The sequence below is a fragment of the Lethenteron reissneri genome, chromosome 63, assembly GCF_015708825.2.
Source record: "Lethenteron reissneri isolate LAM-NWPU_2019-01 chromosome 63, ASM1570882v1, whole genome shotgun sequence".
In the NCBI taxonomy this organism is placed as follows: Eukaryota; Metazoa; Chordata; class Hyperoartia; order Petromyzontiformes; family Petromyzontidae; genus Lethenteron; species Lethenteron reissneri.
In genome coordinates, this window is record NC_083841.1 from 3,082,969 (window position 1) to 3,108,090 (window position 25,122).

The 25,122-nt window shown below is 54.8% G+C and overlaps 1 protein-coding gene across 1 annotated transcript in view; it reads left to right on the top strand.

The window, feature by feature from the left end:
* DNAH9 (dynein axonemal heavy chain 9) overlaps positions 1-24,457 on the top strand; it is a 97,566-nt gene extending 73,109 nt beyond the window's left edge. The window contains exons 59-75 of the mRNA XM_061577056.1: positions 988-1,223; positions 2,284-2,406; positions 3,274-3,478; positions 4,894-5,058; positions 6,021-6,161; positions 8,885-9,055; positions 10,100-10,222; positions 12,484-12,677; positions 13,138-13,286; positions 14,158-14,285; positions 14,721-14,951; positions 15,730-15,921; positions 16,924-17,115; positions 18,056-18,226; positions 19,939-20,121; positions 20,778-21,167; positions 21,887-24,457. Coding sequence (XP_061433040.1) covers positions 988-1,223; positions 2,284-2,406; positions 3,274-3,478; positions 4,894-5,058; positions 6,021-6,161; positions 8,885-9,055; positions 10,100-10,222; positions 12,484-12,677; positions 13,138-13,286; positions 14,158-14,285; positions 14,721-14,951; positions 15,730-15,921; positions 16,924-17,115; positions 18,056-18,226; positions 19,939-20,121; positions 20,778-21,167; positions 21,887-22,114 — 3,222 coding nt within the window. The 3' untranslated portion in view covers positions 22,115-24,457. The remainder of the gene's footprint in view (positions 1-987; positions 1,224-2,283; positions 2,407-3,273; positions 3,479-4,893; positions 5,059-6,020; positions 6,162-8,884; positions 9,056-10,099; positions 10,223-12,483; positions 12,678-13,137; positions 13,287-14,157; positions 14,286-14,720; positions 14,952-15,729; positions 15,922-16,923; positions 17,116-18,055; positions 18,227-19,938; positions 20,122-20,777; positions 21,168-21,886) is intronic.
* Positions 24,458-25,122: the final 665 nt, after the last annotated feature.

Sequence of the window (25,122 nt, forward strand, 5' to 3'; positions counted from 1 at the left end):
TCAATCTAGATTTAAAAGTGCATTGCTCCAGCGGTTTCCTAATATCGGAAAGGAAGAGCGTTCCAGACGGCCGCAGAAGCGCATTTGAAAGCGCGCGATGCAGTGACAATCTATGCTCGACGGCTAGCCAAAAGCCGCTGCTGCGAGTGTGTGTTGCTAATGTGTGTTGTACACCCTTCACCACCTGACACAGCCAATTCGTGAAGTTGCAACGGTTGTCAGCAATCTACCTGACGATGCTTGTTGTAACTACCGGCGAAACGTCGCACTACCAAATCGTAAAACGCCTGTCGATTGCTCTCAAACACTGGTAGTGCTGCAGCAGCAGTAATGCATTTGGCACATTTTTTCATCACTTGACACGTTTTTAATTGGCCCTGTTGGGTGGAGGAGGTTGTACGACACACAACTTACTTACGCGGCGATCTGACCCCAAATTCAAATATGAATCATAACAGTTGTTGCGAACGCCTGCACCGTGTTAAAGGGGCACCACGGTGGCGAGATGTTAACTACCTCACCTGGTATACAGGAGGTCGTGGCTTCGATCTCGACACTGATGTCTGTATATGTGGAGTTTGCATGTTCTCTCACCCCGTGGTCTTGTATGTTTTGCTCGGGTTCTCCGGCTTTCCCCCTCCACGATTGAAGTATTTGGCTGCTTTAAATGTCCACGCGATGGTAAGCCACTTGGCCTATCATTTGTGATGGCTAGTTACGTTCTGAAAAACAGCTAAACAAATACATCTTGATATAAAGCTTTCGTGACTGCTGCAATTCATACTCTTTGGGTCTTTCGGTAAAGTCACCTAGATAGCAAAATAATAGATCACGACGTTTCGATCGCAACACAGGCAATCGTCTTCTTTACCGAAAGACGCAAAGAGTAGCTATATATATAGTTCAGTGGGCCTCCTTACCTGGGTGAATAAAAAAAATAGTTTGATGGCAACGTAAAAAACGATTTACTTGCATCTGAGCCGCCAGGTTCCCATCCCGATCACGGAGGGGCTTGACCCGCTGTCGATGCTGACGGACGACGCCGACATCGCGGCGTGGCAGAACGAGGGCCTGCCGGCCGACCGCATGTCCACCGAGAACGCGACGGTTCTCACGGGCACGCAGCGCTGGCCCCTCATGGTCGACCCGCAGCTGCAGGGCAGCAAGTGGATCCGCAACAAGTACGGCGATGGCCTGCGGATCGTCCGCATCGGCCAGAGGGGGTGAGTGACCGTGGCCCCAGTGACGACCGCCACGGTGGCGAGGAGATGTTAACTACCTCGCCCGGTGTGCAGGAGGTCGTGGGTTCGATCCCGACCCTGACGATGCCTGCTGTATATTTGGACTTTGCGTGTCTCTCTCTCTCTCTCTCCCCGTGGTCGCGTGGGTTTTTCTCCGGGTCTTCCGGGTTTTTCCTCCACATTTTAGAATCAACATAAGCCACTCCGATTAGTGCGGTTGGCTACGTACGGTGCGAAAGAAGTTCAACATACATACACACTTCATCTTATGAAAACACATTGTCCTGCGGAGGGAGCTGGTAGGAACGTTGGGTTGCTCGGTCAATGGCCAGGGTCAACGGCAGCGTGGTGTATTCCGCAAATATGCCCGACTGTGAGGGCGGGCACAAGCCGGCGTGATTAGGTTAAACGTTGAGTTTTATAAGGGCACCACAGGGTGACCAGCCCCTCCCCACCCAGCCCCACCCCTCCCACCCCCCACCCAGCCCCACCCTCCCCACCCAGCCCCTCCCCACCCCCCCATCCAGCCCCTCCCCACCCTCCCATCCCCACCCAGCCCCACCCTCCCCACCCAGCCCCTCCCCTCCCCACCCAGCCCCTCCCTCCCCACCCAGCCCTTCCCTGCGCGTCGGACGGACACAATAATCCCCTGTGGGCTGGTGTAACCAGGAGGTTCCTACCAGTAAAACAGCTGTATAGCTCAGTGGGCCTTACCTGGTAAATAAAAAAATGTTTAGTTTTTAGTTTAGTTTAGACCACGGCTGCGTACGACCGTGGCTGTGAACACCGAACCGTGAGCCACATAGCCACCTCGTGCCGCCCCCGAATATATTTAACTTTGTGCGAGTTGACGGATCGTTCAGAGAGTCGCGTGCGCGTAGCCACGGCATTGTCCGAGCGATGCGGGATCGAGGTTGGCGGATCGCACAGACGACGAGCATCGCGGTCGGCGTGCACGCGTCTGCACGCCGGCGGCGCTGTCGGCGCGGCCGTGACGCGGGCGACGTCACGACGCCCGTTGCCGCTCCCGCCGCTGTCGCAGGTATCTGGACGTGATCGAGATGGCGCTGTCGGCCGGAGACACGGTGCTCATCGAGAACCTGGAGGAGGCGGTGGACCCCGTGCTGGGGCCGCTGATCGGCAGAGAGACCATCAAGAAGGGCAGGTGCGTTGTTGACTACCTCGACCTCGTGTGCGGGCGGTCGTGGGTTCCATCACGCGGTCTATGGCTCGTGGGCCTCATCCTTGCTTCAGCTTGAGCCATTTGTGTTTTTGGAAGAGAATGGCTCGTCCCTGGATGCCTCTGCGCAACGTAAGTTACTTGAAGTCTCCACTGGAGGGAGGGCTGGCACTGTTTGTGTCAAGGTCGTGTGCATCGTAATCTTTGTGTTGCTCTTAACAGTCGCGTTCATCGCTGTGCGTGTTGCGGTGGGGGACGGTGGCGCAGCAGTTAGCGTGCTGAGCTAGAAACCCGCTCATGGCCACCGACAGTGACGGTTATCTGAAACCAGGTCCTGGGCCCTTCCCCTAGGCTGACTCAGCCTTAAAATTAATACTTGGTGTGTAAACCTCAGCACCGGGGAGACAAAGGCGGCCAGGTATGCTGCTGCATACATAGCTCCAGCGGCTTACTAATATCGGAAGGAAGAACGTTCCAGACGGCCGCCGAAGTCCACCTCAAAGCGCGCGACGTGGCGACCGTCTTTGTTCGATAACTTCATCCAAAAGCTGCCGCCGCTGCTGCTGCTGCTGCTGCGAGGGTGAGCGCACGGGTGACTGAAACCCGACTCTGAACTCACATCCTCAGTGGTGCCAGCTCAGTTGCTCCACCATGATGAGTTTCCCTCCTCGGTCACCGGTGACCGGAGCGCGACCGTCATCGCCGGTTTGCCTGACGGTGGCAGGGCGTCAACCGCGGGGCCTCCGAGTGACGTCGGCTTTCGAACGGCGCGGTTTACTCAGCGCGGCGACGTCTGCCGGCGGTCACCCGCCTGTGGGGCAACCGCCCCTTGCACCTCCCGTCCGCTCGCAGGTACATAAAGATCGGCGACAAGGAGTGCGAGTACAACGCCAACTTCCGGCTCATCCTGCACACGAAGCTGGCCAACCCACACTACCAGCCCGAGATGCAGGCGCAGTGCACGCTCATCAACTTCACGGTGACGCGCGACGGCCTTGAGGACCAGCTGCTGGCCGCCGTCGTCAGCATGGAGCGGCCTGACCTGGAGGAGCTGAAGGTGAGGCCGGCGGCGTCATGACGACGGACGGTGACGACGGCGGTGGCGACGGTGGTGACGGTGACGGTGATCGGTCGGGGGGGGCGGCTGTCGGTACGGATGCTGCTGCAACAACTTTGCTCCCCTCTGCCCCTCCCCCGCGCCTTCGCCAACCTGCACTGACCGTTGTTGCGAAAGTGCAGTATCGGAATATTCATTTTATAAAGCTCTTATTTCGCAGATGGGAGGAATCCGATGGGCTATTAAGGTCTACACTGAGACATCTCCTTTAGCAGTGGCAAAATATAGTAATAGGTTTTTACCCTTTCAACTGGTACAAAAACTGACACCTTTATACAAGGCATCATGTTTGCAATAACCACAACACAAGCAGTCAAAATGCAAACAAAAAGAAACAACTCTGATGATGATAATGATATGCACTGTCCTTGAAGTTGATTGGTCCACACCCGAGACAGCTTTTCTTAGAGCCTAGTCTCCATTGGTGTTGGACCAGATGACGCCTTTTGGCGTCATCTGGCTGCTTGTGTTGTGGTTATTGCAAACATGATGCCTTGTATAAAGGTGTCAGTTTTTGTACCAGTTGAAAGGGTAAAAACCTATTACTCTAATAAGGTCTACTTCACAGATGCCCAGTAGGGCGCACGGGGGGGTCAGAACCTTACAACAAGAAACACAAAACAAAAGCACGAAAGGAGTGCAGAGGTGTGGGAAAGGCAAGCCGTGCTAAACCGCGGACCGACGAAACTCTGTACCCACGCGGTTAGCAAACCGGTATGCCGAAGGAAAACCGTGGACACAAATACCCGCAGGTGCGAAAAACGCAGTTAGTGAGGGATTGCTGTATATTGAAACAACCGCCGTATTGTTTTCATTTGTCCTGATTTCTTTTGGCTTCAATGCTGTGCTCTATATATTTTTAATTTTTGTGACCTTGGTATAACCCTGGCTCAGAGTCGCGCAAATGTGACTCTTCTCCTGGTCCCTTGAGACTGCCTCACTTTCTGAGCCCGTGCCCCTACTGGAGATCTGTGAGAAAGAGCTTCATAGCTTGTCGGATTCCTCCAGGATAAATAAAGATTGTGATTCTGGTTGTATGTGTGTATGTATGTTGAACTTGTTTCACAACATACGTAGTCAACTGTGCTAATCGGAGGTGCGGGGGAATGACAATAAACTAAACACAAAAAGCAGTTTTATGTACATACGTATGTTGAACTTCTTATGCACCGTACGTAGCCAACCGTGTTAATCGGAGGTGTGAGGGAAGGACAACACCGGTTCTAAGAAACGAGTTTTTCGATCCAGAATAAACAAAGCTTCTGATTCTGGTTGAACTGAACCAACTTGGCACTGGACCGACACGCGCGGCGGTGGATTGACGCGTGGGCGTGCTCCGTCTCTCCTCCCCGCAGTCGAACCTGACCAAGCAGCAGAACGACTTCAAGATCACCCTGAAGAACCTGGAGGACAACCTCCTGTCGCGCCTGTCGGCCGCCTCGGGCAACTTCCTGGGCGACACGGCGCTCGTGGAGAACCTGGAGACCACCAAGCGCACGGCGGCCGAGATCGAGGAGAAGGCACGGCCACGCCGGCGGCGCACCGCGAGCGATTCATGCGCGATGTCTGCGCGTGGCAGCGTACTCGAGATGCTACGCGCGGCCGGCGGGTCCCCGCATTGGAGCCTGCCGAGGCAGTCGTAGGCACAGGAGGAGGAGGGGATGGCAGAGGTCGCAAACGGGTTTTGATTCCTTACCCGTACCCGGCCGCATCAGGGTCGCAAACGGGTACCCGTACCCTACTCGATACCCGGCTACCCGTACACGTACCCTACCCGTACCCGGCCGGGTATCGGGTAGGGTACGGGTACCCGATTGCGACCTCTGGGATGAAGCCACGTTGCAGGCGCGGGTGGGTTGATTCTAGGAACTTGAATTGTGAGAAGAGACAAGACGTTGGGAAATGAGTGACAAACGGTTACTCACCAGTGACTCACGGCCTACCCGTACCCGTACCTGGCCGCACCAGGGTCGCAAACGGCTACCCGTACCCGGCCAGGTATGGGTAGCCGGGTATCGTGTAGGGTACGGTTATCGGGTACCTGATTGCGACCTCTGTGGGATGGTTGCGTAGCGCAGCGTCTGCGCTTATCAGCGTACTGATGCCGCTGTTAGGCGGACAGCAGCCTTGCTTTGCAGTCTACGGAGGCAGTCGTAGGCACAGGACGGTCGAGGGCCCGGGCTTACATGGGGGCACGGACGGCTGGGGGTAAGGCACGATAGACATGAGGGAGATTCATTGGATTGTCACCGTCGAGATTATATCATCACGCTCATAAAGATTCGATTTCGAGCCGATGCTTGATGCAGCCCGATTTGTTTTCGTGAACCAAGGGAGCACCTTGAGCTGCTTTTGGGGCCGTGAACTATTGCTTTGCTTTGCTCATACCGAGCTGTACCCCCCCTCCCCTCCCCCCCGCTCTCTCCTCCACATCTGTTCTTCATCATCATCATTGTGATGATCATCGCGATCGACGTAACAGGTCAAGGAGGCCAAGGTGACGGAATTGAAGATCAACGAGGCGCGCGAGCACTACCGGCCGGCGGCGGCGCGGGCTTCCCTCCTCTACTTCATCATGAACGACCTCAACAAGATCCACCCCATGTACCAGTTCTCGCTGAAGGTGAGTTCCGTCGCACTCACTCGAGGTGAGGTCACACGCAAGGTGAGGTCTCACTCCAGGTGAGGTCACACGCAAGATGAGGTCTCACTCACTCGCTCGCTCGCTCTTTCGAGGTGAGTTCCATCTCACTCACTCCAGGTGAGCTCTCACTCACTCCAGGTGAGGTCTCACTCCAGGTGAGGTCTCACTCACTCCAGGTGAGGTCTCACTCCAGGTGAGGTCTCACTCACTCCAGGTGAGGTCTCACTCCAGGTGAGGTCTCACTCACTCCAGGTGAGCTCTCACTCACGCAAGGTGAGGTCTCACTCCAGGTGAGGTCTCACTCCAGGTGAGGTCTCACTTGAGGTGAGGTCTCACTCCAGGTGAGGTCTCACTTGAGGTGAGGTCTCACTTGAGGTGAGGTCTCACTCCAGGTGAGGTCTCACTCCAGGTGAGGTCTCACTTGAGGTGAGGTCTCACTCCAGGTGAGGTCTCACTTGAGGTGAGGTCTCACTCAAGGTGAGGTCTCACTCCAGGTGAGGTCTCACTCAAGGTGAGGTCTCACGCAAGGTGAGGTCACACTCCAGGTGAGGTCTCACGCAAGGTGAGGTCTCACTCCAGGTGAGGTTTCACTCCAGGTGAGGTCTCACTCCAGGTGAGGTCTCACTCCAGGTGAGGTCTCACTCCAGGTGAGGTCTCACTTGAGGTGATGTCTCACTCCAGGTGAGGTCTCACTCACTCCAGGTGATGTCTCACTCCAGGTGAGGTCTCACTCACTCCAGGTGAGGTCTCACTCCAGGTGAGGTCTCACTTGAGGTGAGGTTTCACTCCAGGTGAGGTCTCACTTGAGGTGAGGTCTCACTCAAGGTGAGGTCTCACTCCAGGTGAGGTCTCACTCAAGGTGAGGTCTCACGCAAGGTGAGGTCACACTCCAGGTGAGGTCTCACGCAAGGTGAGGTCTCACTCCAGGTGAGGTTTCACTCCAGGTGAGGTCTCACTCCAGGTGAGGTCTCACTCCAGGTGAGGTCTCACTCCAGGTGAGGTCTCACTTGAGGTGATGTCTCATTCCAGGTGAGGTCTCACTCACTCCAGGTGATGTCTCACTCCAGGTGAGGTCTCACTCACTCCAGGTGAGGTCTCACTCCAGGTGAGGTCTCACTTGAGGTGAGGTTTCACTCCAGGTGAGGTCTCACTCAATGTGAGGTCTCACTCACTCCAGGTGAGGTCTCACTCCAGGTGAGGTCTCACTCCAGGTGAGGTCTCACTTGAGGTGATGTCTCACTCCAGGTGAGGTCTCACTCACTCCAGGTGATGTCTCACTCCAGGTGAGGTCTCACTCACTCCAGGTGAGGTCTCACTCCAGGTGAGGTCTCACTCCAGGTGAGGTCTCACTTGAGGTGAGGTTTCACTCCAGGTGAGGTCTCACTCAATGTGAGGTCACACGCAAGGTGAGGTCACACTCCAGGTGAAGTTTCACTCAATTCCCTTCCTAACGTACATGTTGTTTACGTCGTTTATTGTGATCCTAAGATCACTGTTTCATTGCTTTTATGGCTTTATTTTGGTGATTTTCGAAAAGTATTTTGGTTTGGCCATGTTTGTTTGTTGTAGTACAGAGTTAGACTGATGGCCTTAATCTAAGTTGTCTTGTGGTTGTTGTTGTTTGACTTGCATCCCACTGGGATATTTGCACAGGGTTGGTGTACGGTGATTTTTCTACAATATTTTGCTGTCTTTTCTTGGATTTTCTGTTTGCACTTAGTCACTTTAAGATGTTTTCTTGTTCATGTTTTAGTTTTTTGTTTGTTGCGGTTGCACCCGATTCAAGAGCCGAATGGCTCACAGGGCTATACCTAATAAATGAAACTTTGAAACTTTGAAAACTTTGGTTTAGGGCTACGATTTTGGCTTAGGTTTTGTGTCCTGTTAAATGGGCTTTGAGGTGTCATTCCCTGGCTCACCAGGAGAAGGCAGTACGGGACAGACTGTTTCCCCTTCGCACGCACAGGGGGATTTCTCCGGGAGCTCCGGTTTCCTCCACGTATAAGCACTCATTAATTGGCCGACATCATCTTACTTACTATAGGACCGCAGGAGCTTGGGCAATCATTGGCGCTGGCTTGGTGTCTTCGAGAGCGAGCGAATGCCGTGCAACGTAAGACGTTGACATTGTGATGATGACATTGAACCCTTTTCCGTCCCGTTCACCGCTGAATCTGGGAACACGCGTGCGGTTCGGCGTTAATTTTATTTAGAGAGGCGTAGTAGGGCCGTTGTTTTTAAAGATGTTGTTACCGCAGAGAACCGTAGCGACACAACCGTACTCTGCGACGGCTGGCGTATGTGTATGGGAAAGGGTTCACATGACGTTGGTGGCGATGACGATGATGATGATGACGATTCTCTGTACGGGGAAAGCCTCGCCTAGTCTCAACGAGACGGACGGTGAGCACAGGACGGAGAGGAGCCGGTTGTCAACTGCGATGGCGACCCACCGATGGTGATGCTTTTGATTGCTTTTGATTGGGCGACGGCCAGAGGTCGCAACCGGGTACCCGATACCCGTATCCTACCCGATACCTGGCTACCCGTACCCGGCCGGGTACGGGTACGGGTACCCGTTTGCGACCCTGGTGCGGGCGGGTACGGGTAAGGAATCAAAACCCGTTTGCGACCTCTGGCGACGGCTCGTGACGCGGGCCTAACGTCGAACCGCGTGCGCGCGCGCGTGCCCCCCGGCGCAGGCGTTCAGCGTGGTGTTCCAGATGGCGGTGCAGCGGGCGGCGCCGGACGAGACGCTGAAGCAGCGCGTGGCTAACCTCATGGACAGCATCACCTTCTCCATTTTCCAATACACGACTCGGGGGCTCTTCGAGTGCGACAAGCTGACCTTCACGGCGCAGGTCGCCTTCCAGGTGAGGACCCCCGGTGCGTCGGCGAGACGTTAACTACCTCGCCCGGTGTGCAGGAGGTCGCGGGTTCGATCCCAACCCTGGCGAGACGTTAACTACCTCGCCCGGTGTACAGGAGGTCGTGGGTTCGATCCCAACCCTGGCAAGACGTTAACTACCTCGCCCGGTGTGCAGGAGGTCGTGGGTTCGATCCCAACCCTGGCGAGATGTTAACTACCTCGCCCGGTGTGCAGGAGGTTGTGTGTTCGATCCCAACCCTGGCGAGACGTTAACTACCTCGCCCGGTGTGCAGGAGGTCGTGGGTTCGATCCCAACCCTGGCGAGATGTTAACTAACTCACCCGGTGTGCAGGAGGTCGCGTGTTCGATCCCAACCCTGGCGAAATGTTAACTATCTCGCCCGGTGTGCAGGAGGTCGTGGGTTCGATCCCAAGCCTGGCAACGCTTGTTGTATATTTAAGGTTTGTGTGTCACTCTCCCTCTCTCCCTCGTGGTTGTGTGGATTTTTCTCTGGGCACTCTGGGTTTTCCCTCCACGTTTAGAATCAGCATCACACATTAATGCCAGTAGCACCCCTATAACACTGTACGTTAATTTTATATAAAGGACCAAATCCCACATACGGCCACCACCAAGCAAACGAAAACCCTACTACTACCACCACTACCACCAAGCAAAATCAAAAATGAATGAACAAATTTAAGGAATGGATGTTTCCGCGTGGGTTTCCTCCATCGTCACCGTGATTCCGTCCGGTGTCAATATGTCCGTGTCTTTCTTCTCTTCCCGTAGCTATGATATCACCGGTTTTAGCACAAAGCATCTCAGTTCTTAAAAGAAATGCTGCCAACTACTAAATTGGGACTACGTGTGGCTACATCATCCCCCTCTCTGCGAAAGCTTGGCAGGACCCTCCCGAAAAAAGATTCTTGAGAATCGGCGAGGCTTTGGCCTACTCTTCCACACTGGCCAGATTCCTTGGACGAGGCTGGAGTGCCCACTACTTTACCCCGCCACCCTGATTTGTGCCATCGTTGTCCGCCCACAGGTGCTGCTTACGAACCGTGAGATCATCCCGCAGGAGCTTGACTTCCTCCTGAGATTCCCAGCTCAGCCGGGAGTGACCAGTCCCGTGGACTTCCTGTCAAACCAGTCGTGGGGCGGAATCAAGGTTCGTGTGCAGAGCATTTGTACTGTCGGTATCTGCCCGCGACTTAACCGGGTCCTAAGAGTTGATGGGTCTTCGGCCCAGTAAAACCCAATGACTGCACAAAAAGAACGGTCACATTACATGCTCTTTGGTTTTTGTCGGTAAAGTCACGTAGGTGAAAATAAAAATGTATATTTAAAAAACAAAACAAATTTTTTTTATTTATTAAATATTCTCACCTACGTGACTTTACCGAAAAAACCAAAGAGTATGGATCCTTGCAGTCACGAAAGCTTCAAATCTAGAATTGGTCACATTACATTCGGCTTTTCACTTGTACGTTCTCGTGGATTGCGATGCGGGTATTGCGTCGACCGCACGGCATGCCCAACCACCGCGACGCCAAAGTGCCCCCGATGAACGGGTGACGGTCGCGAACCGGCCGGCCATCGAGTCTGTGCCCACGGGCGACGACGCTCTGCGGTTAGGGGTCGCGAGAGCGAACGTTCTTATCGACCAAATTCTCGCCGACTCGCGGTCGGAAAGTTTAGGACCGTGTTGTCATCGTCGTCGTCGCCATCATCGTCAGGAATGATTTACGTAAAAAAACCCCAAGGGAGTTCGTTGAGGCTAATGCCACGTTTGCATGAGCCACACGACTCAAAGTAGAATCAGAAAATGTAATTATCCTGGAGGAATCCGATGAGCTATGAAGCCCTTTTTCACGGATGTCCTATAAACTCGAGCTTCCGTCGAGGAGCATAGACGCAGTGCAGGACAACGGTGAATTCGGAGGCGCTGCCCTCTGCCTGCAACGTAGCTCGGAAGCGCACGCGGCTGCAACCGACGAAGCAGGCGTGCTAAATTTCGATTCAAAGCTTTCGTGACTGCAGGGATTCATCGTCTTGGTTCTTTCGGTAAAGTCACGTAGAAGGAAAATAATAAAATAATAAAAATAAAACATAATAAAATAATTCTCACGACGTTTTATTTTATTTTGTTTTATTTTTATTATTTTATTATTTTCCTTCTACGTGACTTTACCGAAAGAACCAAGACGATGAAGTGGCGTGCGCACCGTCCGCCTGTCCTGGCGATGTCCAGGCTGTCCCGAGATCGGGCGCGTTGCGGCTGATGTGGTCAAATGCGTGGGCATTAAGCACGATCGTTTCCGTGACGTAATTATCTGTTTCATTGAATATTACCGCGTTGTTTAGATGGAATAATTTGTATAAATAAAAGGCGTTGATTCTTATACGCGCGATTCAGTGCACGTACTTTTATCCTTCAGAGTCAATGTTGGTAATTTAGATGTGTCGGTACGTCCATAAATTAGCAGGCACCGCTCAACGCATTGGCATGCGCGCTTGCTCCTGTGTGAGTGTGTGTGTATGGCACAAGCGTCGTAGTGACGTCACCGCCACTTAGTGGCGAAAGGCGGTTGTTGTTGTTGTGGGGGGCGGTAGTGTAGCGGTTAGCGCTACGCTGCGCTACGAACCTGGCGACCCGGGTTCGATTCTCGCTCACGGCCAACACCACCAGTGACGATTATCTGAACCGGTCCTGGGTCTCCCCTAGGTCGACTCAGCCTCAAATGAGTACCTGGTGCGGTGTGTAAACATCGCCACTGGGGAGACAAAGGCGGTCGGGCGTGGTGCTGGCCACCCACCCCCTCGTGTACCGTTACGGCCTTCATAGGTGCTCGCTAACAGCACTTGCCCCTACAGTCTGTGAAGGCTATACAGGGGATCTTTGGCTTTGTGGGGGGCGGTAGTGTAGTTGTTTGTGCTCTTCGTTACGAACCGAATGCTTGAACTGGTTCCTAGGCCTCCCCTAGGTCGACTCAGCCTAAATGACGTACGTGGTGTATTGTGTAAACATCAGCACTGGGGAGACAGAGGCGGCCGGGCGTGGCTTTGACTACACCATGCCTTCGTGCGCCGTACCTGATCTGGCGAGCAATCGAAACGAAGACAGTCACCGCATTTGCGTGTGATCAGATGCGCTTCTGCGGCCGTCTGGAACACTCTTCCTTCCGATATTAGGAAGCCACTGGAGCGATGCACTTTGAAATCATCTAGATTGAAAACTAATTTTTGTTTAACTACTTTTTGTGTTTAATTAGTTTTTTCCTTACTCCACACCTCCGATTAGCACGGTTGGCTACATCCGGTGCGAAAGAAGTTCAACATACATGCACACCTGCCGTCGTAGGCACTGCTCGCTAACAGCACTCATCCCAACGTGGGCAATCTTTATGCACCGTCCGTGCGCGTGCTCAGGCCCTGTCAAACATGGAGGCGTTCCAGAACCTGGACCGGGATATCGAGGGATCGGCCAAGCGCTGGAAGAAGTTCGTGGAGTCGGAGGCGCCCGAGAAGGAGAAGTTCCCGCAGGAGTGGAAGAACAAGACTGCGCTGCAACGTCTGTGCATGATGCGCTCGCTACGCCCCGACCGCATGACCTACGCCGTGCGGTGAGGGCGCCGCCACCAGGAACCCCCCCCCCCCACCTCCCCCCACCACTCCGAGTGTTAAGCGCGCAGGCGGCAAAGCTGCACCGGGGATGACCGAGTAGGCCCGAGGGCTTGTGCCGGGTCCGCAGGGCTACGGCGAGGACGAGTGGGACCTATCGACTCGTATAGACACCTGCGGATTGCATGGAGACCCATAGACTTACGTAGAGACCCGCAGACTGAAATGAAGACCCGTAGACTTACGTAGAGACCCATAACATTTTTTCGATTTAAAGCTTTCGTGACTGCAGGGATCATCTTCTTGGTTCTTTCGGTAGCGTATATTTAAGCTGGGTTGGAGGGGGAAGAGCGCCTTGACAAGGCCGAAAGAACCAAGAAGATGAGACCCATAACACTTCCAGTCTGTCGAGGCTAACACGGGGGGTGGGGGGACCCTTTGTCTGCTCGCTACTCGGCACAGGGACTTTGTGGAGGAGAAACTGGGCAACAAGTACGTGGCCGGGCGCTCGCTCGACTTTGCCGCCTCCTTCGAGGAGTCGGGTCCGGCCATCCCCATGTTCTTCATCCTCTCACCGGGCGTGGACCCGCTCAAGGACGTGGAGCGGCACGGTGGGTTGCGCACGTGACTTGGTCGGCGGGGGGGGGGGGCACAGCGGAGCCGCTCCTGCCCCCCCCTTTGCGAGATTACCTACTCGCACGGCTCCCCGTGCGGAGTTTGTTTGTTTCTGTCTTCACACTCATCTTCTTTGTTGTTTCGGTAAAGTCATCACGTAGAAGGGAAATAATAAAATAATAAAATTTAATTCTCACGACGTTTCGGCCACAACGCAAGCAGCCGTCCTCAGGTGAAGAACAGGGTTGTCGGAAAGACAGCGTCTGAATGAAACACCACCAACCCAGCTTAAATATACGCTCCAACCCTGGTGGCAAGGTAATTAACATCGCGTGGAAATCTATAGTAGCAGCCAATTAATCTAAATAACCTCAACTTAAATTTCGATTTCAAGCTTTCGGGACTGCAGGGAATTCATATTCTTGGTTCTTTCAGTAAAGTCACGTAGAAGGGAAATAACAAAATAATAAAAATTAAACATAACAAAATGAAATTCTCACGACGTTTCGGCCACAACGCAAGCAGCCGTCCTCAGGTGTCTTTCCGACAGCTCTGTTTCTTCACCTGAGGACGGCTGCTTGCGTTGTGGCCGAACCGTCGTGAGAATTTCATTTTATCATGTTTTATTTTCATTATTTTATTATTTCCCTTCTACGTGACTTTACCGAAAGAACCAAGAATATGACTTCAACTTGTCAGGAACCTCTTGAAACAGACTCTTGAGTCAACAGCGTGTGGCTCGTCCCGCAAGTCTGGACATCTTTGAGAAAGAGCTTTACGGCTCATCGGATTCCTCCTCCAGCGCAAATAAACATTCCGATTCTGAGAATCGGCACCTCGACGCTCCGTCTTCGTGCGCGCGTGCAGGGAAGAAATTGGGGATCACGTTTGACCAGGGCAACTTCCACAACGTCTCGCTGGGCCAGGGCCAGGAGGTGGTGGCCGAACAGGCGCTGGATCTGGCCGCCAGGGAAGGCCACTGGGTCATCCTGCAGGTGAGGGCATGCGCGTGGACGGGCCGGGAGGGCTCGCGGTTGTGTGTTATCTTCTTGGTTCTGTCGGTAAAGTCACGTAGAAGGGAAGTAATAAAATAATAAAAATAAAACACAATAAAATAATTCTCACGACGTTTCGGCTACAACGCAAGCAGCCGTCTTCAGGTGAAGAATGAGACACTGCCAAGCTAGGAGCTTATATATAAGCTGAGTTGGAGGTGGAAGAAGAGCGCCTTAACAAAAGAATATGCATATCAAGAGGAATTTAGCATATTCATGGGTTGTGTGTTATTTGAGGTGGCCGGGTGGCTCGGAGGTCGGGCGGCTGAGCCAGATCTTCTGAGGTCCCGGGATTGAATCTGGGTCTCGGCCACCTTTGGGGTGCCGTGGTGGCTATGAGATGTTAACTACCTCGCCTCGTTCTCCCGCCGGCAGAACATCCACCTGGTGGCCAAGTGGCTGGGCACGCTGGAGAAGAAGCTGGAGCAGCTGGGGGGCGAGTCGAGCTCGCCCCTCTTCCGCGTCTTCGTGAGCGCCGAGCCGGCCTCCTCGGCCGACTCGCACATCATCCCGCAGGGCATCCTGGAGACCTCCATCAAGATCACCAACGAGCCGCCCTCTGGCATGCACGCCAACCTGCACAAGGCCCTGGACAACTTCAACCAGGTGACCGTGACTCCTCCCGTTCGAACGGCGGGCTCTCTTCCGAACGGCATGGCGGGATCTTTAACGACGGGCAGCGTGTTTTACAGTCGGTTCGCCACCCCCATGGGTGTTAACTAGGGTGGCCGACGGGCTCGAACCGCGTACCCATGTGATGAGCGGAAAAAAAAAATCGCACAAACTGCCCCGGCCACGCCGAACGCCCGCGTGGTGCCGCCGATCCGATGAATCCTAGATTGAAAACTGATTTCTTGAGAACTGATTTATTGCGTTTCGTCTGTTGTCCTTCCCACACACGTACGATTAGCGTGGTTGGCTACATACGGTGTGAAAGAAGTTGAACACACACACATACATATGATTGCCTCGATCCGGTGCTGCGGTTGAATTTAAAGCGCCAGCCAGTTTGTCATCGGGGGTGCCTTGCCTCAGCCTCGGCGTCACACGGAAGCGGTGGCGCCACCCGATAACCTCCGGTTGGCGCATCTTCAGTCGGCGGTCGATGATCGACGCGGGCTGTGACCCTTCTCCCCGTGGTCGACCCCCGCCTCCCTCCCCCCCCCCCCGTGATCCCTGGCTCAAACAAATCACGGCAGCCAAGAGCGGCTCACGCGAACGCTGTCGCGAGAGTTCGCGTGTTCCTGCGCGCGGGACGGCCCCGTCACCGCCGACGACGAGCGAGCGAACGGCCGTCGCTGGCGCAGAAGCGCGGGCGGCCCGGGGCGCTAACCTCGTGCGTGCGTGCGGGCGACGCCGTCGTTTCCGTCGCTTCCCCTCGCAGGACACCCTGGAGATGTGCGCGCGGGAAAACGAGTTCAAGAGCATCCTGTTTGCGCTGTGCTACTTCCACGCGGTGGTGGCGGAGCGGCGCAAGTTTGGCGCGCAGGGCTGGAACCGCAGCTACCCGTTCAACACGGGCGACCTCACCATCTCCGTGAACGTCCTCTACAACTACCTGGAGGCCAACTCCAAGGTGGGGCCTTTGTCGCACGGCGGCGGCGGCGGCCAGCGCGCGCGCCCGACGTGGTTCGCTCCGCTCGTTCGTTCCAGGGAAACCCGCACGGAGTCTCCAGGCTCTCCTTTTTGTCCAGGAGGGGTCCTGCCAGGTTTTCCACAGTAGGGGGTGGGGGTGAGGGGGGCGACGTTGCCATTCCAATTGAGTCATTTGAAGGTTTGTTTAAAAAAAAAGATTTTACCAGGGATGGCCCCACTGAGCTATGTAGCACCGAAGTGGCTTATCATCTCGATTTAAAGCTTTCGTGACTGCAGGGATTCATCTTCTTGGTTCCTTCGGTAAAGTCACGTAGAAGGGATATACGCTCCAAGCCTGGTGGTGTTTCATTCAGACGCTGTCTTCCCGACAGACCTGTTCTTCACCTGAGGACGGCTGCTTGCGTTGTGGCCGAAACGTCGTGAGAATTATTTTATTATGTTTTATTTTTATTATTTTATTATTTCCCTTCTACGTGACTTTACCGAAAGAACCAAGAAGATGACTTTTCACCGTCACGTGGAAATTTCTCCGGGTCCCTCCGGTTTTTCCCTCCACATTTGGAATCAACGTCACGCTTTCAGAGTACTTGGCCACTATACATTTCCACGTGGCCACAAGCCACACTTCGTTGAGCTGTCATTTATGAAGGCCTTATCTGGTAAAATAAAAATAGTTAATTGTTTAGTTTGTATCAATGGCGTAGTGACTACACGATCAGCTCAGGGGGGTACGGCAATTGATCAGGTGCCACCCCCCCCCACCCCCAATATTTGATTTGCACAATTTGCGGAAGCCAAACGTCGCTTCTGAAAAGGAGCCGTACAAGCTCAGCGGGCCCTTACCTGGTAAAATAAAAATATATTTTACCGTGAAACGGGGAAGCACCCTCGTGCCAGGCAGCGTTACACACATCCCACGCCTGAGCCCGATTAATTCCTTCCCCGTGCCGCTGGTTTCCTCCCGCCACCGCCCCTGTCGCAGGTGCCCTGGGACGACCTCCGCTACCTGTTTGGGGAGATCATGTACGGCGGCCACATCACCGACGACTGGGACCGGCGTCTGTGCCGCACCTACCTGGAGGAGTACATCCAGCCCGGCATGCTGGACGGCGAGCTGTACCTGGCCCCCGGCTTCCCCATCCCGCCCAACTCCGACTACAACGCCTACCACCAGGTGCGCCGCCCTCTTCACCTGCCGCTCGTCCGCCTCACTCCGCCCCCCCCGTGTCGACCAGCCGGCTACCCGCCAGGTGTCGTCAATCTGATTGGTCACCCACTTTCCTGTCCGATGGGCCTCACGTGTACGTATGTCTGCGCGTTGGCCTTCTACCGCTCCGTGCGTAGCGCAACCGTGCTCATCAATTCTACAAAGTGTGATGCGAATCGTAATTCACCGAAAGAGGAACAACTTCTTCGGGGTAATTTTCTTTTACCCCGATGTTGTCCGCGTTCGCGTCACGTGACGGAGCGTTTGTGCGGATCTCCCGCAGAGTGGAGCAACTTTCCGCGTCAGAAAAGGGCCCGCGGAAGCGGCTAATGCAGAACCACCTCTGAGATTCCTCGAAGTGTCGTCTGCTCGACACGCAGCATTCGCCGCTCGCTCTGTGGCGCAGAGTGCAGTTTGCCGTACGGCGGTCACACGGGATCTTGTGTTACGTGCAGAATCTATTTGTTGTTGTTGTTGTTATCGGAATCAGAATATTTATACCGCAGGACGGAATCCGGTGAGCTATGAAGCTCTTTTGCGACAGATGCCCAGTCGGGGCACGGGGGGTCTGGAAGTTACAACAACAAGCTCAGCGAAGTGGTTTTGCACGTGCAAATTTATAGCGGCCAAATAATCGATATAATATAAACGCACGTTGATAATAAATGTTGAGGAAAAAACTGGAGGAGAAAAATATCCATGCGACCACGGGGAGAGAGAGACACGCAAACTCCAAATATACAGCAGACTTCAGGGGCGGGATCGAACCCCTGACCTCCTGCATACCGGGCGAGGGAGATGACATCTCCTAGCCACCGTGGATTCCTCCTTCACGAATGAATCCTTCCGCTGCTTCTGTTCCTCCGACCCCCTCCCTGCTCCGTGCGCACCGCCGCCCCCTCCTCAGTACATTGACGACACGCTGCCGCCCGAGTCCCCCTACCTCTACGGGCTGCACCCCAACGCGGAGTTTGGCTTCCTGACGCAGACGTCGGAGAAGCTCTTCAAGACGGTGCTCGAGATGCAGCCCAGGGACAGCAGCGGCTCCGAGGGGGGCGGCTCCACCCGCGAGGAGAAGGCACGCACGGCACACACACATGACACACACATGACATACACGCACGGCACACACATGACATACACGCATGGCACACACATGACATACACGCACGGCACACACAAACACGGCACACACATACACACGCACGGCACACACACGACACACACGCACGGCACACGCACACACGGCACACACACACACACGCACGGCATACACACGACACACACGCACGGCACACACACACACGGCAAACGCACACACGGCACACACACACACACACGGCACACACACACACGCACGGCACACACACGACATACACACATGGCACACACACACACACGGCACACACACACACGCACGGCACACACACGACATACACACATGGCACACACACACACACGGCACACACACACACGCACGGCACACACACGACATACACACATGGCACACACACACAGCACACACACGCATGGCACGCACACGACATACACACATGGCACACACGGCACACGGCGCACACACACGGCACACACACACGACATACACACATGGCACACACGGCACACACACACGGCACACACACGGCACACACACACGTGTACAAAGATAAAGATCCCCTAGTATAGCCTCAACAGATTATTGGGGCAAGTGCTATTAGCGAGCACCTATGAAGGCCGAAACGACACACGAGGGGGTGGGTGGTCAGAACTATGTCCGACCACCTTTGTCTCCCTTGTGCAGATGTTTACACACCGCACAAGGTACTAATTTGAGGCCGAGTCGACCTAGGGGAGGCCCAGGACCAGTTCAGATATTCGTCACCGGTGTTGGCCGTGAGCGGGAATCATCGAACTCGGGTCGCCGGGTTCGTAGCGCAGCATGGCGCTGTAACCACGACGCCACCGTGCAGTGCCTGCGTCCACAGAGTTCCCCAAAGCAGGTAGCGAGGGTCGACCCGGCGCAGCGGGAGAGAATTAAAAAGAACGATACAAATATATAAAAATATCCAAGCGAGCAGAGGAGGGGGGGAGTAAACTGGCACGCGTGCACGCACTTACCCTCGTAACGCTCGTCTCATGCGCGTATTTGTGTGTGCCGTGTGTGTGTTGTGTGTGTGCCGTGTGTGTGTTCAGTGTGTGTCTGTGTTCCGTGTGTGTGTGCCGTGTGTGTGCCGTGTGTGTGTTCCGTGTGTGTGTGTGTTCCGTGTGTGTGTGTGTGTGCCATGTGTATGTGTGTCGTGTGAATCTGTGCCGTGTGTGTGTGTGCCGTGTGTGTGTTCTGTGTGTGTGCCATGTGTGTGTGTGTCGTGTGAATCTGCAATGTGTGTGCGCCGTGTGTGTGTGTGTGCGCCGTGTGTGTGTGTGCGCCGTGTGTGCGCCGCGTGTGTGTTCTGTGTCGTGTATGTATGCCGTGTGTGTGTGTGTGTTCCGTGTGTGTGTGTGCCATGTGTATGTATGCCGTGTGTGTGTGTGCCGCGTGTGTGTGTTCCATGTGTGTGTGTGCGCTGTGTGTGTGTGCCGTGTGTGTGTGTTCCGTGTGTGTGTTCTGTATCGTGTATGTATGCCGTGTGTGTGTGTGCCATGTGTGTGTGTTCCGTGTGCGTGTTCCGTGTCGTGTGTATGCCGTGTGTGTGTGTGTTCCGTGTTGTGTATGTATGCCGTGTGTGTGTGTTCCGTGTGTGTGTGTATGCCGTGTGTGTGTGTGTGCGCGTGCCACGTGCGTGTGTGCAGGTGAAGGCCGTGCTGGACGAGATCCTGGAGCGCATGCCGGAGGAGTTTGGCATGACGGAGCTGCTGGCGCGCGCCGAGGACCGCACGCCGTACGTGGTGGTGGCGCTGCAGGAGTGCGAGCGCATGAACCTGCTGACGCGCGAGATCCGCCGCTCGCTGCGCGAGCTCGACCTGGGCCTCAAGGTGAAGGGAGGGGGGGGGGGCCACGGCGAGGGGCCGAGGGGGGGTTTGTAGTCCGCTGCCTTCGCCGGGTCAGAGGTCGTTGGAGGCCCAGCAAGGGTGACCCCGGTGTATTTATAAAAAGAAAACTAGGTTGAAAATTCATTTAATTTAGAACTGCTTTTTGTGTGTTTAGTTTCTTTGTCCTTCCCCCTCCCCCCGCCGCACCTCCCATTAGCAGGGTTGGCTACGTACGGTGCGAAAGAAGTTCAACATGTATACATACAGAAGTTCAACATACATACATACAAACATTCTAGAGGTCCCAAACTACGGACCATTTCATTAGAGCTGCATTTTGCATTTAGTTTGTTGTCCTTCCCAACCGCCGTGATTGAGAGTTACGACCTCACCACGACCCACCCCCCCTCCCTCCCACCCCTCTCCCATTCACTTAAGACTTACCACCCATTTACGAGCCGCAATCAGAGCCCATCAGATTTACGAGAAATTTCCAGAATCATTTTCTGCCCTCGGAGCTCCAGGACCTCTGCGGTGCCGGCCCAGCGCTTTGGCCGCCCCACCCCACAACGAGTCGCGCATGGGTTTGACTCGTTTCCGTGTCCCCCCCCGCCGCCCCCCCCTCGTGCGTACGCGCGCACGCGTCTTCCGTCCCGCAGGGCGAGCTGACGATGACGGGCGACATGGAGGCGCTGCTGACGTCGCTGTTCTTCGACCAAGTGCCCGAGGGGTGGACCCGGCGTGCCTACCCGTCCATGCTGGGCCTGGCGGCGTGGTTCATCGACATGCTGCAGCGCGCGCGCGAGCTCGAGGCGTGGACGAGCGACTTCGCGCTGCCGTCGGCCGTGTGGCTCACGGGGTTCTTCAACCCCCAGTCGTTCCTCACGGCCATCATGCAGTCGGCGGCGCGGCGCAACGAGTGGCCGCTGGACCGCATGGCGCTGAGCTGCGACGTCACGAAGAAGGCGAGGGAGGAGCTGGGCGGGCCGCCTCGCGAGGGCGCCTACATCCACGGCCTCTTCATGGAGGGCGCTCGCTGGGACACGCAGGTGCGTGTGCGCGTGCGAAGTGCGTGTGTGCGTGGAGCGCGTGTGTGCGTGCGTGTGCGCGTCTGGAGCATAGCGGTCAGCGCGCTGCGCTACGAACCCGGCGACCCGAGTTCGATTTCCGCTCATGGCTACCAACACCGGTGAGGATTATCTGAACCGGTCCTCGGCCTCCCCTAGGTCGACTCGGCCTCAAATTAGTACTGTGGTGCGGTGTATAAACATCGCCATGAGGGAGACGAAGGCGGCCGGGCATGGTGCTGGCCACCCACCCCCTCGTGTGCCGTTTCGGCCTTAATAGGTGCTCGCTAACAGCACTTGGCCCAACAGTCCGTTGAGGCTATACGGGGGATATTTGTCTTGTCTGATGTGTGGGGATCCCTCCTGAAGGGACATCTGTACCAGAATCCGAATCGTAATATTTATGTACACTGGAGGAATCCGATGAGCTTTCAAGCTCTTTTTCACAGATGTCCAGCTGGGGCACGGGGTCAGATCGTGTTTACTTAAGCGATGAATCATAATTTTGGTCGCGAACGTCTCCTGCACGTTAAACGTAACTGATATTGGCCGGACGTTTCAATCGTTCAAAACGTGCTTGCAATTGGCGCAAGTCGCAACCGTCCGATGCTGACGCGAGTCGCTGGGTTCACTGCGCCGCTCACCCTCCCCTCTCTCCCCCCGTGACCCGTCCTGTGCCCTCCGACCTCCGCCGCTCGCAGACGGGGATGATAGCGGACGCTCGTCTCAAAGAGCTCCTGCCGCCGCTGCCCGTGGTGTTCCTGCGCGCGGTGCCCAGCGACAAGCAGGACACGCGCAGCGCGTACGCGTGCCCCGTGTACAAGACGCGCCAGCGCGGCCCCACCTTCGTCTGGACCTTCCACCTCAAGACAAGGGACAGCCCCGCCAAGTGGACTTTGGCTGGAGTGGCCCTGCTGCTGCAGTCTTAGCTCGGGAGCTCGGCTTCCCCGGCTAATAGAGATCCCACCCGCCCAATCAGCACCTTATCCACCGAACCACCCACCCGACCCAACCACCCAACCACCAAATCACCCACCCAATCACCCACCTACCCAATCAGCACCTTACCCACCGACCGACCCACCAACCCACCCACCCAATTACCCACCCAATTACCCACCCAATCGCCCACCCACCCAACAACCGAACCACCCACCAAATCACCTACCCAACCACCAAAGCACCCACTCAATCACCCACCTACCCACCGACCTACCCACCAACGCAGCAACCCACCCAATCGCCCACCCAACCACCAAATCATTCACCCACCCACCCACCAACCCAACCAACCACCCAATCACCCACCCACCCAATTATATACCCACTGACCCACCCACCCAATCACCCACCAACTGACCCACCCGCACAATCACCCGCCCACTCTTCGCCCATGATTGGCAGCGGCACACAAGCAAGTAAGAAAAATAATCCTCGGGTTGCCCCGACGTGTTAAGTTGCCGTTGCGATTGGCAGTGGGGGGGGGGCTCTAGACGTAAGCAAGATAAGCAAAAGATTAGGGGGGCCCCCACGCAGCTCACGAAGGGGCGGGCGGGGGGGGGTGGAGTGGGGTGTGCCAAAACCAGCTCAAATTCAGATTTTTTTGTGAAGAAATTTTTTACAAATTATCGCAGCCCTAGCAGCACTCTTCGAGCAAATGTCATTGCGAGAAGTTCATTGACTTCACTGCTCGACGACGATGACCGTGGTAGGAGTTCGCCGGTGGCGGCGCGCCCATCGTGCGATGTTTGTCGCCGTCACCCTGACGCTCCGGCCGCCGCGGCCGTTCGGCAGGCGTGGCCGCAAAGTGGCGACATCCCCCGTCCACCGAGGGATTTGTTTAAACAACGGGGAAAGTCTCGTAAAATCCTCCGCCTGTGTCCACCCAGCAGCGTGGATGAACACGCCACCACCACCGCCGCCGCCGCCGCGATGGCTAGTCGATCCGGCATGGTCGCGTGCGGTGGAGTAAAGTGTGGGTAAATCCTCCTACACCTGTGGCCAGTGTAGAACAGCTGGCGGGAGGGAGGGCTCGTTATGCTCGCCTCCTTATTGTTCGCGATTTGGGGTTGCGGTACAATTCACGACTTGCGTTGTTGTTGTTGTTGTGAATCTCGTGCCCGTAGTGGCCATGTGGGCCGACCGCCTTGCAACGTATCGGGTGAACATTCGCGGGCGTTTGTCACGCTGCTATTGGTCGGTCTTGGCGGTCGTTTGACCGTACTTCACCACACTGGTCAGCGCGCGTTGCTGTATGGGAGGGCTTGCCCAGGACCGGATGAGATATTTCTCACCCCTGACGCGGTGGGGCCCGTGGTCGGGAATTGAACTCAGGTTTGCTGGGTTCATGGCGCTAATTGCTTAGCCACCACTCCGGCTCCCTCTACCACGGCATGCAACGCGAACGAAAACTTTCGTTACTTTTTTACGCACTCGATTCGGCGAATGTATCTCGAGAATAACAATCATCGACTGCGATCGATGGAGCTAAAAAAGCAAGGAGCGCAGTGTAACGGGTGTTGGCAAACATCTAAAAATGCTGAAGCATAAACACTGAAAAATTACTTAATTGGGATCAAAGACAAAGATCCCCCCCCCCCCTCCCTCCTGTTTAGCCTGTAACAGACTGTTGGCGCTGTTGCTGTTAGCGAGCACCTATTAAGGCCGGCACGGCACGCGATGGGGTGGTTGGTGATGTTTTTCCGCACCGCACCAGGTATTCATTTGAGGCGGAGTCGACCTAGGGGAGGCCCAGGACTGGTGCAAATAATCGTCACCGGTGTTGGCCGCGAGCGGGAATTATCGAACGCGTAGCGCTGTAACCGCTTCGCTACTGCCGCTCCCCACAATTTGAGATCACCACACGGCAAAAAATTACTCAGTTGGGATCACACAGCAGTAAAATCAGTCCCTCTTGCGAAACACCTGGCAGGACCCTCCTGCAACAGAAAAAAGAGTCTTGAGACTCAATGTGCCTTTCCTGGGTAAAAAAAAAACCCAGCATGATGCTGTAATCGTGGATCATTTACAAAAAAAAGTCGATGTCTCGTCGTGAGGTCCGCATGGCCGTGGGATGTACCACTGTGTGCCAAGGGAGAAGGGGGGGGGGTGTTTTTGGTGGGGTTGATTTTTGTTGTTGTTGGCTCAAGCCGCGTTGTGTGTACGTCGCATTAGACAGTTGTTTTTGCTGCGTTTGTATTCCAGCCGGAGGTGTTCTGCGCAACGCGTTGCCACGTCCAACGTGTTTCTGCGAAATAAAACGTAATATATTTTACCTGTTCAGTGTCCTTCATTGATGTGTCCGCTGCACTTAGCGGACTCGGATTTCAATCCAGGGAGGTCACTGGTTCGGTTCGATCTTCCGATGCGGAAGTTGAAACTGTGATGCATGTTTCTCAAATCACCTCCTGCCCCCCCCCGAAATGGTTACGCCGCAGTTGAGATGATGGGCACGTGGTTAGGAAGGCCCCACTAAACTCACAGCTTCTTGATTTGAAGCTTTCGTGACTGCAAGGATTCATATTCTTAGGTTTTTTTCGGTAAAGTCACGTAGGCGAAAATTTAAAATTAATAAGAGTAAAATAAATATAAAATAAAAATCACGACGTTTCGGAGGCAACAGACGGAAGCTTGTGTTGCCTCCGAAACGTGATTTTTATTTTATATTTATTTTACTTTTATTAATTTTAATTTTTCACCTACGTGACTTTACCGAAAAAAACCTAAAAATATCGCAGCTTCTTTTTTAGAAGCGACTTGGCGAGCACAAATGATAGCTCAACGAAGGTCAACTATATCACGTGGACATTTATAGCAGCCAAATAACTCTGAACGCGTGGTGATGTTGATTCTAAATGTGGAGGGGGAAAAAACCGGAGCACCCAGAGAAAAAAATTTTCACGGCGATCATGGGGAGAGAGTCACGCAAACCCCAAAT